Genomic DNA, 14,492 nt, shown 5'->3' on the forward strand with positions numbered 1-14,492 from the left:
ATGTGCACATTGAATTTTTCCCATCGGTGTCCGATGTGTTTGATGTTATAAACACTTTTAAAAAAATGTGTAAACTTTGTTCACTCACAACTTAAAGGATAAAACTTACATAATCAGCAAGCATGCACATTTGATATAAACTTGCCATCTAATAATAACCAAAGTTCATAACAACTTTGAAAGAAGAACCTTAAACATGGAATTATTTGACTTAAGCGGTAGTCATCAAAGCGTAGAGCAAACCTTATTTTAAAAGAAAAAATCTAGAGCTGTGCTGGAGTTTGGGTAGGATGTCTTCTCCAATTCTTTGTTCCATCATTCCCACAGTACAGTACAGTACATTGGTGGGGTGATATGGACATCCCTGTAAGCATACGGTTTTACGCCCGCCTCCTGGTCTTGTCCTGCCGCCGCGCCTTCAGCCCCAAATAACACACAGAGACTCTGTATTTGATATTATACTGTTGGTCAATTGCTACTTTCTTATAGGCTAGCTCTGTCTTAAGTATTAACTAATTTCTGTTGATCTATGTATTTCTCTTACCGGGGAGCCGGCCGGCATACTGCTTTCTCCAGACTCTCCATCTTGGCTCTCCTTACTACTTCCTCTTTCCTCCTTGTCTCCTAGTCCCTCCTATCTTCCTTTCCTATTGGCTAACAGTGCTTTATTCATTAACCAGTATGAGAAACATATACAGAATGACATCTCCCATCACATCCCTACTCCCTTTTACATTTAAATGTGTGACTGCATTTAAGTAGGAATGACTGTGCCAGTTCCTGAAGCCAAGATGTAAAGATACATAGCAAGGGTCCACCCTGGGAAGACAGGTCATGTAGTTTCTAAACAATTGTCTATACGCTCATGAGAGGGTGAGTTTAACGGGGGCAGCTTTTAATTTAGAATCACTTATTCATGTGAGTCCAGAGTAGGTAGAGGAGGACAGCCTGCAGGAGTAAAGGTCAGTTTTCTCTTTCTGCTATGTGGGGCCCAGGGACAGAAGTCACGTCCGCAGCTTGGCAGCAAGTGCCTTTGCCTACCAAGCCATTTCATGGGCCCCTTAAAATGTTTTTGCTTCATGGAAATGATCTGAAAAACTTGACATATGGCTGGCTTGCACTTTGGGAACGTCGGAGAACATTCCCTATAGCCAAGTGCGTTTCTAAGCACTGCGGCAACAAATCAGGAAATTCACACTAACCCATTGCTACTGTTAGTCCCTCGGACCCCACTCAGAGGTTGCTAGCATCCCCAGCAATACTGGCTTTGTGATGAAAGACCAGTCTGGGGACAAATGTGTTTGACTGTAATGCCTCCTTAGTGCCCTTTAATTGAGAACTGTCCTTCTGCTTTCCCTTGACTTTTATGATCATCACACTTTTGGTTACAGGTGGATGACACTGTAGAATGACTTTCAAATTGGGCTTATCTGATATTGCTGCTTGACCAGACAGCTTCTTCATCTTTGTCGGGAAAATACAGAAATGGTTCTGCATTCCTTGCCTTGCACCCTAGCAGATGAGAATGTAGTTTTGCTGTGTTCTATTATTGATGATAATAGCATTGGTCGTTTGATTAAAGTCGTACCACCTCCTACATTTCCTGTCATCAAATTACTCTTTCTCTTTACAATAAGGACATATTCTGTGAGAAGGCAATTTGAAATTACTCCCCATTCCTGCCCAAACTTTCAAAACAATTATTTATATGTTTTCATGAGCTCATGGTTTTCCATCGTATTAAATGGGCTAAGATCCATTAGCGTGATTATTTAACGGTTTCCTAAAATTATCTTCAATTTAACCAGCGGGAAGCCATTCAAGTGGAGTCCCTGTCCTCTTATCCCCCCTCATCACTGGTCGAACATTTCCTGCCTTGGTGGCACAGGATGTTCCAGCCTTGGCCTGCAATTGTTCCTGACCTCCTTTTCCTTCGGTCTCTTTTCAGATGATCCCTACATTAGCAGAGAATGTACTTAGACATCAAAGTCTGGCCTTTCCTTATTGGCATATCCATTTCTCAGGTCCTCCCAATGGGTAGTTAGGTAACTTTTCTAAACACATACAAATACACATTTACAACTGCCTCCTTGTCATTCTCTGGGTCTTGAAAACAGCTATTTCTCATTCCAATCCACCGCACTTGTAGATTATTCTTAATAGTTTTCATTTTATGTTTTACTATCTTTATCCCTTTTCACTTTAAGTCCATGAACATTCTTCTTGCTAAACTGCATATTTTCACACCTTTCTGCTCTCTCTCACCATATATCTGGTTAAACACAATTAGCAGCATTCATGGCATGGCCTGACAGCTTTGCTGCCTTGAAATGTCCTCTGCTAGAGAAATTAGTTCAGAGAGATGTCTCAATGGGAAAGAGTGCTTCCTGTGCAAGCCTGGGGACGTGAGCAGCACAGAAACGTAAGTGAGGTTTTGTGCATGCTATTACACAGGGCTGTGGTAGAGTCAGAGCCTTGCTGGCCATGGTGGCCACCAGCCTAAGGTTCAGCGAGAGACTCTGTCCTGAAAGAACAGTGAACACAGGAAAGCAGGAGAGCTGACACCTTTCTCTGGCTCCTTAGGGGCACAAGGCATGCATACCTACACACAATTGTGTACACACGTCACATACACCATGTACACATACAGACGCATATGCAATAAAAAAGAAACAAACTAGTACATTATTTTTTAATTTACCTTTACTTAAGTCTTTGGGACACAGGTAGAGTACAACCAAATTCTTTGCTAAAATATGATATTTACAGCCTCCAGCCAGTTCCCAAGAGAATCTTATTCTCCTCCTTTATCTGTGCCTCTATGATTTGCATTTTGCTCTATATTCTGATCATCCACACTCTAATCCATTAACCTCTGCCTATAGCATTCTAGGGCTTCTCTTGCCCGTGGTTTCCAACTCCTCCACTCCTTCCACAAAACAGTTCCAAACACCTAAGGTTTATTCTTAGGATCGGTTTTGTGTCACCTGCTTTTCTTGTTTCTGCAACAAAATACCTGACAAGTTAATAAAGGAAAAGTTTATTCCCGTTCCCAGTTTCAGGATGTACGGTCCAGTGTGGTGTAGAAGTCATGGTAGCAAGAGTGTGAGATGGATGGTCACATCGGATTCAAAGTCAGGAAGCAGAGAGCAATGGATGCTGGTCTCTACTTTCTCTCTCTATCTTATTCAGTCTGAGACTCCCACCCATGGAGCAGTGCCACACACAGCCAAGGGGGTGCCAAGAAGTTTGTTTCCATGGTAATTCTAAACATAGTGACATTAGCCATCACAATCGACACTCACATTATCTCGGGTGTTCTTGTTTCTCTTTGTTGTTATAAATACCATGGATAAAAAGCAATTTAGTGGAGGAATGGGATTGTTTTAATTTTACAGGTTACAGATCATCATTGAATAAAATCAAGTCAGAAAATCAAACAGGAACTTGAAGCATTGGGTATGAAGGAACCCTGATTGTTGGTTCACTCTTAGGCTCACGTTTACCTAGCATTCTTCAATAGGACCACCTGCCTGGGGAATGATGTCACCAGCAGTGGACTGGGCCATCCCACACTAATTAACAATCAAGACAGTTCCCCACAGACTGATCTGAGAAAGCTCTCAATTGAGACTCATTCATTAGGCGACTCTAGACTGAGTCAAGTGGAAAGTTAAAGCTAATTAGAAGTGGGTTTTATAAAGGGCCCTGGGATAATGACCTTTATTTACAAAGATAAAATTAAATAGCTATTCTTGCCATTAAAAAAAAATGTTTTCTAAAAGTATCATGGTCTCCCTAGCTATTTTATTCCAGCCTCTCCAGACTTACTCAGTCCTTCTACACCCTGCCTATAGGAGCCCCGCCCACTCTACCTCCACTCCCTGAGGACTCCTCCTCTTGCTGAAGACCCAGCCACTCCCCCCTTAATATTTCCCACTGCCCTTCTTGGTTTTCACTTTTAACCCATCTCCATTCTTTCGTGTCTCCCTACGAGGGACTCCCAGTGCCACACTGGACTGAAGTGCATGTAGGAGATGTGCACCATCCCTCGTGTCCTCCATTCTAGTCTCTCCAGGGTAACTCTTAGTCCTTCCGTACCCTAACTGCAGGAGCCCCTCCTCCCACTACTCCCGGAGAACTCTGCAAACCTTTCCATGCATCTCTCACCCTTTCCTCTTAGCCCATTCCTTTGTGATGCTCGCTGATCCACAGAAACACTCTACCAGGGACCCTACCGCCACTACACTTGTCCAGAGTGGGCAAAGCAGCCAAGAAACTGGACACACACCCAACAAAGACAAGACACTAAGAACCACCTCGAACATCATAACTCCAGACCTAAATCCCATCACGAAAACAAAAACATGAGCACCCAATATTCCTCCTCTAGAAGCCCACAACCCTACCACAGTAAGCCCTGCAAAATGCAATTTAGTTGAAGCATAAGACAAGGACTTCATAAAAGCAATTATGAGTGTGTTTGAAAACCTTAAAGAATACAAATAAATGCCTAGTGAAAACACAGATAGTTGAATGAAATAATGAAAACCTTTCAAGACATGACAGAAGAAATAGAATTACTTAAACCCAAACCCAGATAAAATGGTAAATGGGAAACTTAGATTGTCAAAAGTATGTTATTAGATTATAGCAACCCTCGCCTCCATTTCTTACTGCCCTCTAACCATGCCACCCATCCCGTCTGTCTGTTGCAGCCACAGTAGTTCCTTGGTAACTTCCCAAAGCTTTTCAATGGTTTTCTTCTTCCCTCTACTGCAATAAGCATCCCCAAACTCTGAAGGTTCAATTCTTCTTCAATGATCCCTGTGTCTTCACAATTTTAGCTCATCAGAAAGACAGTCCCTTTTCACCTTGTAACACACCTATTCATTCTTCTCATTACCTTGTTATCTTAGCCCTATAACTTCATCCAAAACAAGACTGCTCCTTATTGGCCTGGTGCTGTGCCTTTTTCTGAAATGTAATAGCCAGGAGGAGTGGTATTGCCTTGGGTTCTGCAAAGATTTTGCCACCGATTGCACTGCAAGTGTTTTATATATATTTATGAAACAAATCAGTCATGCCTATGAATATCAATAAGAGCACTGGAGTCTCTAAAATTAGAATTTTTTTCTGAAGGGAAATGAAGTAACCTATAATAGACAAAAGTTGGATCTATAACAGTAGTCAGTTTTTTTCGTAATTGGTTTTTATCCAAACATAAAATTTTTAATCGACTGTTATTCAGATATTTATGTAGGTGATAAAATTCATGAGCAAAGGTGGAAAAGAGGCTGCCCTGCTCACCACTAGATACCGACTTTGGCATTTCTTTGAAGTGCTAAGAATTATCAGATTGGAATTCACACATATTTACTTCTGTATCTTGGCAGGAAAAAAACTACTTTCTCAAAAGAGAAGTATGAAATTAAATAAGACAAGTTATGAAAACAGTTTAATCTATATGTTTTGCTCAAGTTTCACCTAAAGAACTAGTAACACAATACAAAACTCTTTCTAAACTGTCCTTATAAAGATATTTAAGTAAAAATAAATAAAACTTACATAGTTGCCATGTCAAAATTTTTTGATTTGACACACAGTGACTTCAATCAATATTGCATTTTCTCATAAAACATGGAACCCACTAGATTAAAAATGTATAAATAATAAATATTACAATAAGTAACAATATAAATATATTTTTCTCTTCTTATCTACAACAGAAATTGTATTTGTTTCTTGTTGGGATCTGAATATTTGTATCTTCCAAAATGCATAAGTCAAATCCTCACCCCCAAGGTGGTAGATAGTAAAAGATGGAAAACTTGGGAGGCTGATGAAACCTGAGAGCAAAGTCCTTATGAATGGGATTAGAACCCCTGTGAAAGGCTCCCAAGAGCCCCCTTAGGCCCTTTATAAGGTAAGGTCACAGATGAGCTAGAAAGCAGGGGCTCTCATTGGACAATCTTCTGGTGTCTTCATTTCCCTTTTCAGCATCTAGAACTGTAATGAACAGCTGTTACATCATTCATAGTGCTTTGCTAGAGCCACCCCCAATGGGCTAAGGCAGCTCTGTTATTTTCCTCCATGGTCTCAACACTTTTAGGTGTATACTGTTGATATCACAATTTTCCAGATACGGAAATGAAAGAAAGTTCTATAGAATGCTTGTTTTCAGAACGTATTGTTTTTTGAAAATTTCTAATTTAATGTGAGTCAGTCATGTGTCAACACATCGAGCCACATCAAACTCAGTGGCTTAAAATAACAGACATTCATTTAGCTCCTGAATCTGGGTGTTTTCTTCCACTTGGGGCTACCTCAGCTCATCCAGGCAGCACTGGCTGATAATCCATGATCACTGGTCATACAGGTCAGGGTCACGCACCAGACTTAGCACTTCAAAGAAATGCCGGAGACGGCCCTTCTGCTTCGCTGAACTGATTCAGACTAGCCAGTCTAACCCTGTTATCTCAGCTTTGCTTGCTCCTTCCCATGGGAGCCAGAAAAAGTCACTTGCTCACAAGCTCCTGCTCCCTCGGCCTTTTGTCTAGCCTCATGTACCTTCCTGTGACCCCCAAAGAGTGAGGTATGCCCCTCTCCTTGGACCTTTGAGTAGAACAGTCTATTTTTTTTTTCAGTGACAACCATTTCTACCTATTGACTCCTGCATTCCTTTTATAAACAAAAATAATGCTAAATTTTAAAACAACTGGATGCAGCCTTTCATCATCTAGCAAGTTCAGCCTGGCCTACATGGCGATGAGATGCCAAGAACAGCTGGATTAAATGCAGAAACACTCTTAGATGGTCCATGTCCCGCACTGTGCTTGCTGCTGTCTCATTGACTAATTCAAGGCGCTTGGCTCCAATGGCCATCAGCATCTAGGATTGGGAACAGGGAAGGGTGTGGCTCTGGGGAGGAGTGTGGTTCTAGGGAGGGGTGTGGCCCTAAGGAGGGGTAGATTAACTTCAATCAGTCATTTCAGGTTTCAAATCAATTTCTCATTTTCTTTAATTTGAGTAACCTTTAAAATTTGACCCCTGAAATAAGCAAGAACTATTCTACCACTTGGGCAAACTTATTTTCAACTGTCATGATGCTAAGGACTGTTATTCAAAGGCTAAGCTTACAAGCTAAGAACTAAATTCCCATTCATTTAAGGAAGTGGCTGCTTGTACCTAGAGAGATTGGGCCATAGGAATCACTCGAGATTGTAATTACAGTCATTTTTAGTCAAAACACAGTGGTGATGGTAACCTTAAACTATCACTCACAGACTCCTTTAAACTTTAAATATAGTGTCCCTAAAATTCTCATTATTCTAGATGACTAACATGGTCAGAAACCTTTTTGACTAAGATTTATAGACCTTTCTCTGATAATAGGTCTTTCCACACTCTTCAATTTTCCTGCTAAACCAAATCACTTTAGCCTTTACAGCAACATTCAAAATGCAATTTTAACTTTCTTACTCTGCAATTCTTCCTTTTTACCATTCCCCACCATTATTGCCATCTCAGACCAACCTGCTGGTGCTGTTACATGCCATGGAGGAGACTCCAAAGTCCCCCAGGAGGAAGGAGAGGATGAATTGGAAGAAGTGGCCAGGTCTTATTTCCTCCTAGTATTTGATTGTCTCTGAGGAAATGCACATACAGCAAACAAAGCATTTCTGCTTTCCAACTCCATTTCTTTCGCATCTCAAAACTAATCATACAGAAGAAAACCATGACCATCTCCATTCTGAGCCCCCTTGATTATTTTCTTAGTAAGCCAACACTAGATATTCTTTTGTCTCGGTGGTAACGTGACTATCCCCTAGAAGTGGACAGATACAGATTGCTTCTTATTAAGATGGTTGAATCTCAATTCCTGATGCTTTTCTTTTTTCCATTCTGGAGTGCTGGCCTGATAGGTCTGGGGAAGAAAATACAATCTCCTCCAAAAATTTTAACTTGAACCAGCATGAAGTTTGGAAATATGTAGACCCAAAATGAAACATTTTTTTTTTCTTATTGGCTGCACAGGGAAGAAAAGCATGGCGGCCAGGGCCCATGCATAGGACATGGTACAAAGAATAGATCTGTCTGTACCAGCTCCTGAACAAATGTCAGCTGACATTCATTGTGATTTCCAATTTTTCAAACTAGGAAAATGTGTTACCATAGATTTTTCTTTCAGAAAATCATCATGTTTATTGTTAGTAACCAGGTTGCTATGAGGATCAAATGAGATGATGTGAATCTAACTCTCAATTCAGTGCCTAGATGAATGTTACTTGTTAATTCATACACTTCTTTGGGAATTGACAATAATTAACTTTTTCGAAGTGTGACTCAGCCAGTGCGGTTCAGTATATTGTCAGGATGCACCCTCTTTGGCTGTTTCTGACTTCACAGCACTAGGCTCTAGGCCTATCACATAATATAACTTTGATCTTGGCAAATATTTAGCAATCTCTCTGACTTAATATTACTTCTATAAAATGAAGTAAACTGTCTGCCCTTGCTAAGTCTCGTGGTCAAGTTTTTACGCAGTATCTCTTTATGTGACAAATCATGTCGTTTAAAAAAAAAAAAGATAATGTATTTTAAATCACAGAGATTTTATGTTTTATCTTGGAAAGATTTCTAAGGCAGTTTAAAAAAAATCACCATCCTTTGATTTCCTTTATGCATTGCACTTGCAAAGATCTAAAGGAAGCAGAAGGTGTGCAATTTCAGAGGAGAAAGAAAAAGTTCCGTGTAACAGCTCAACTTCACTTTTGCGGAAGGGTCATGCTTCTAAGGGATATTATAGCTATACCGCTCGCCTATATTGAGCCTAAGAATCCCTTTGTGTTTAACTCATAAAATCTGAATGATGTGATCTGAACTTAATACTCAAAGGAATGATTTTGGGATTGCTAATCTTAAACTTCTACTAAATATATCCCCCAGGATTTTGTTTTTTAAATTATTTAATGAAAGTAGTGAAGAGGGTCATCAGTATGTGTAATGCCAGCCTGATGGCCTACTATACAATAGCCATTAACTGTGAGGTCCAGGATATGGTTGTTCTATTTCGAGAAATCCGATTTTGTTCATTTAGCATCAAACATATACCCTTGGGTCAAGAAGGAAGGGTATATAGTCAGTGGTGTCACTTAGTTTATATCTTTGAAATGAGCCCTAAGGTGTATCAGAGACACTTAATTCAAGCACATACGCCCCCCCGACACACACACACACACACACACACACACACACACACACACACACGAGCATTTTATGTACTGAAGTATGGGATCAAAGCAACAGAGTTACAGCGTATAAGTAAATCAAGTGTATGGCTATATATAAGTTCATCAATGCATTGTCACTGTCTCGTGGCTTTCAGAGTCCTTTGTAAGCAAGCACCCTGACAGCCTTCATCCTCTTTTGCAGATGACCTCTCTCAACAGGAAGATAATGATCCCCCAAGAGAATATGACGCTGGGCAATTTGCAGGCCTTCTCCACGGTTCCTCTCCAGCCTGTGAGTCCCCGGAAAATCCCTTTCATCTGTACGTGAAAAGAAATCAATGTGAAGATGGACAAGAAGAAGCCAGTTTGGCAAACAGTCCTTTGCCTTTCAAGCAAACTCCAATAGAAAATAACTCGGAGCCTGTGGTAAAGAAAATTAAACCCAAAGTGGTCAGTAGAACGATTTTCCACAAAAGAAGCCACCAACTCGAGAACCATACCATCGTTGGAACAAGAGCGTCTAGGAGCGGATCCCGCAGTGGGGACCAGTGGGGAGGAAATACTGGGGGCTTTGTGGAAAGAGCGTGTACTCTGGGGAGAATAAGGTCGTTGCCTAAAGCCCTGATCGACTTGCACTTGTCCAAAAACGTCTCTAAGTCCGATTCTGATCTTATTGCCTACCCTTCAAAGGACAAAGCAAGAGTTAACTGGAGTGAGCCATCTACGACGGAACACAGTTCTAAAGATAATTCTGAGAGGACACCGTCCTTCACGTCCGAATGGGCAGAAGTAAGCCAGTCTTTTCTTGATGGTCTTTATATGGGCTTTGGAGTTGAACAAGGTTTGGAGGAAAGGTGTCCAGCTTTTTAAAGCTTTCAGAAGCTGGAGTTGGGGGGGGTGGGTAATGAATGCATCAGCTCCACAGGAAGGAAAGGTAGGAAAGGTTGTGTGGCTAATACACGGTAATTTCACAGCGAGTGGAAAAATGAGCACATTTCCACACGTGTGGGGGACACTTTGTTTCCATGGAAATTGGTATCAAGCAGAAGTAATAAGTAGCTGTGAGGTACAGGAAAATGCTCCCATCATGTCCCACCAGGCACTGTGGATGACAGTCTGAGGAAAATCTTATTTTGGAAAAGTCTTACTTTGCTCTGTGGGTTTGCTACTCATTAAACTTTTTGTTAGCATGTCTTCCTGTTTTGAAGTGTCATATGTTTTCAGAACAGATCTTATGATGCTAGCCTTAATGGAAAGCCAGAAGTCCTGGCTCTTCTTCGAGAAGCATGCAACAAATAAACATCATTGAATATTTCCCATTTGTTAGTGTCAGGGGCGCATTGAAGGAGAAATTCATCTCGGGGTCGGGTCTGGCTATTTTAAACTCCAGTTAAAGACAAAGTCTTTAAGCTGAATTTTTCAGGAAATAAAAGGTCCTTGAAAAACTGCGATCTCTTCTTCCCTATGGGAATTACACCATAAAGTAGTAGTACTTCTTGCTTTTCCTTGACTTTCTTTGAATAATGAATCTATCTATCTTCTTCATCTATCAATACTTCATCCTAGCATGTCACATTTTGGTTTGTGAAAAGACTATGCCTGGTGTATTTAGCTTTGAAGTGCATGAGGTCACTATGGTGCTGTGAGAGCCAGAAAGAGGCCTGCCTCTGATAATGACTTTCTGAATTGAGCCATTTGGGGGAAAAAAAAATCACTTGATAGCGCTGCACCTTTTTCATGATGAACAAATTGAAACACTTGAGTAGTTGATGTTCATTGTCCTTTTGAAACTTTCTGTTTTACTCAGGTGGCTAATATGAGGAGGAGGAGATTTTCGATGCCTAGAGTTTAGAGTTTGGGTTCTTAATTCCAAACTTATTTTTTTTATTAGTGTTTCCATTTTTAAAAATTTAGCTCCTGAAATCTTGGTTGGAATGTCTTTTTGTGGGGTAGGACTAAAGCATTTAACTTATCTTACACACTTAAATTATTTTGATGGCTATATTCTTTAATTGGTGCCACCAACTGGCTTGTGGTTGCTCAAATCATTCAGTTAGAACTTGAATCCAGTAGTTGTGTCCACAAACGGAAACCTGCCTTTCCCAGTGAGGGTTCATGACTTCTAGGAGAAGGATAGTGATAACAGAGAATGTAGACCTTGGCTCTGAACCTATCCTTAGCCTTTCTTTTTCTGGGTTTAATGACTTCATAGTTCCTAACTTAATGAGTCATCCATGCATGAAAATAGCTAATAATTTATACATTTTTGAAAATCAAAAAATGTTTGCTTGCCTTTAAATCTTATTTAAGGCTTCTGAATTTCCATTTGCTGTGGCAATAATACCAAGAATATATGTTTGGGGCACTTAATAGTTATTTCTAAATGCAAATATATATATATATATATATATATATATATATATATATAACAACTCACTTACATTGTTTTTACTTTTCACAGATTGACAAAATAATGAATTCTATTGATGTTGGAATCAACAGTGAACTTGAAGAGATGAAAGGTAAGATTATAAGATATTGTCTTCTACACGGTGATTAATACATTTGCCTAAGAAATAGCCAGAAAAGTGATCAAAATCCTTAGATGAGTTCATATTTTATCATTACTAGCTGTAAATTATTTCCTTTGACTCTTAGATCTAACAACCTAAAAAAAACTGAATGTATTGGTTTGGCAAATTAAGGTTTTCCCATGTTGCTATTTTACTATGTCAGTTAATATTAATTAATGAAGTTTCAACTTTAGGTTGAATGTAGTAGGAAGCACTTCAAAGTGGTGTGAAATCTGATGATTTAATATGCTTCTTTTCATTCAGTGAAATGCCCATTTATCCTGGCAAAAGTAATTAACAGCTTGTATGTCTTAAATACCATTTGGCAAAAACTATATGTCATCATCTTCTTTTATCCCATACTGCCTAGCAGAGCATCTCTCAAAGAGTTTGTTTACCATCACTATTTAATATGCCATAGCTTTGTTTCCTTCCATACACTGACAACTCAAAGTAGAAGGCCATTTGAAACCTTTTTGCTAGCTTGTTGCTGAATACTGATAGATGATGCCAAATACCAGATATCTATTCCTTTAAAATTCACAATACTCATACTAAAGAAATTAATTAGACTTCATCATCAGATAGCATCCTAGGATGAATTGAATAAGAAACTTGCCTAGAAAACAAGATTTTTTAGGGGGTGCTAAAACAACATCACCATCAAAATACAAAGTATTTTAATGGAATATCTTAAAATTTCAAAATTAATGCTCCAAATCAATGGTGAAGAAAGTATCAAAATTGTAAATGAAGACAGGCTACAACTGCACTGGGATAATTTGAAGTCTCAAACTGTGATTCCCAGAATGGCTAACAACAGCGCGTGCCTTGTCAGGGAACTGGCAGAACCATGGGCAACGGTGAATCAGATGCTCCTTAGTTGTCAGAGCTGCAGCAATGTTGCACAAACATTGAGACTCTGGTGATGTTGCTGCTCCTCCACAAGCAAGTTGGTTGTTACTCAGTGGTACAGACGGAACAGTGATGCAGCATGACTGCAGTCTGGTCACGTGTCTGGAAAGATGGGAGTGTTGTGGCTGAGTTGGGAAAATAGGGGCGGACACTCACCCTGCTCAACCACAAGCTTCTTCTGCCCATCATAACCTTCCCCCATCCTGTTATTGCCTGCAAAGGAAATACTATATTAGATCAATCTATATCTATATTGGTCTCCTTGGAGATTGGCAGAAAGTAGCAAGACAAGAATATTACTTTAAACCTTGATACCAAATGTGTATAGAGCTCCCGCAGCTAGGTCTACAGCATAAAGACCATCTCCATGTTAAACAAGGAGAGTGGGAAAATATGCTTTTCATAGCAAAAGCACAGAGAAAGAGAGAGAGAGACCCCAAATATAAAAGTCTGAAGTCTTGTTTCAACACTCTCAGTTTCCATATTTGAGATGCTATGAAGGGGCCTCAAATCTTACTATCACAAAATAATGAAGCAAACTCAACATTTCAGTATTAAACAAGTCCGCAGGCCGTCCCCCAAAGTGGTCTTTCTATGCCTACTTCTGCTGTCTGGCCCCCACCATTTTTTACTAGTTTCTGCAATGGCATTGAAATGAAAGCAGAGACAGCATCCACGAAGAATCATTACTATTGACAAAGGCTGCCTCTGCAGGTGCATTAGTTTTGCCTCTTAATTACACACTAATTATCTACTAAGTGATTGGCCATAGCATGTAGCATTCCAATTGGTCCTTAGGCTGATCATGAATCACAGCTTTAACAGCCTGCTGCCCGCTCCCCCCCCCCACCCCACCCCGGACTCAACACACACACCAAAACCAAAATTTTCTAGAGGAGTGATAGCAACCACGTGAATATGTCACTCCACAAATAGTATTTGGGGCACTGAGTGTGAGTGAAAAAAAATCACATAGTAAAATGAAAGTCAGCTAGATACGCGTTTAAAGTACAGGCTTACTACTGTCTACTGGCCACTTGATGTCAGCACACTTAGAATGAAGACACTAATATTATTATATAATCAATAAATAATAATAATACCTCTAGGCATTTTTGTAAAGTATTTTATGATATTAACTATTCTTACAATCTTAACGTTGAATTTACTGTATCCCCTAAAACTGTCACGGTCCACTGGAATAAAAATCCACTAGACAATCAAAGAAACCAGAGAAGGCCAGTCGCCTTAGGAGGATTAAAATGTCTAGAGAACCCTCACAAAAGAAAAGAGAAAAAATATATTAGTTGGCTGAGTGAGAAGAAATACTGTATTAGAGAATATGGGTTATTAGGCCTTAGAATTTAGCTTGGGAAGGCCACAGAAGTGTCAGTGTCTGGCATTAACAAAGTTTAGGAGCATTTGTGACATTTGTTGCTTACAGGACAGTTTCAGGGACAAACCTAAGTAACGGAGAGTCATGAGGGAGCAACATAGACATCCCACCTGCTCTGCTTCAAGAGTGTTATGCCCCCCCATATCAGGTATTTACATAGAAACAGTGATAGACCAGGAGGAAAGCTGACCCCTCTCCTATCACTCCCTACAATCTGAAACAGCCCCAAGTGTGAGCACCGTGTGAATCACATGACAGTGGCATAATATAATGGCTCTACTCAGCGAAACCAGTTTCCTCAGGGGGGAAATATCCTCACCAATTATACAGCCATCTGAAACGTAGCCAGCAAGCTCAGCTGTCTGAGACTGAGGT

The 14,492-nt window shown here is 40.0% G+C and overlaps 1 protein-coding gene across 1 annotated transcript in view; it reads left to right on the forward strand.

Moving 5' to 3' along the window:
• Positions 1-14,492, forward strand: part of Anks1b (ankyrin repeat and sterile alpha motif domain containing 1B) — an 878,091-nt gene that overhangs the window by 452,187 nt on the left and 411,412 nt on the right. Inside the window, exons 13-14 of the mRNA XM_051206268.1 lie at positions 9,436-10,022; positions 11,695-11,755. Coding sequence (XP_051062225.1) covers positions 9,436-10,022; positions 11,695-11,755 — 648 coding nt within the window. The remainder of the gene's footprint in view (positions 1-9,435; positions 10,023-11,694; positions 11,756-14,492) is intronic.

The sequence above is a fragment of the Phodopus roborovskii genome, unplaced genomic scaffold (genome assembly GCF_943737965.1).
Source record: "Phodopus roborovskii unplaced genomic scaffold, PHOROB, whole genome shotgun sequence".
NCBI lineage: Eukaryota > Metazoa > Chordata > Mammalia > Rodentia > Cricetidae > Phodopus > Phodopus roborovskii.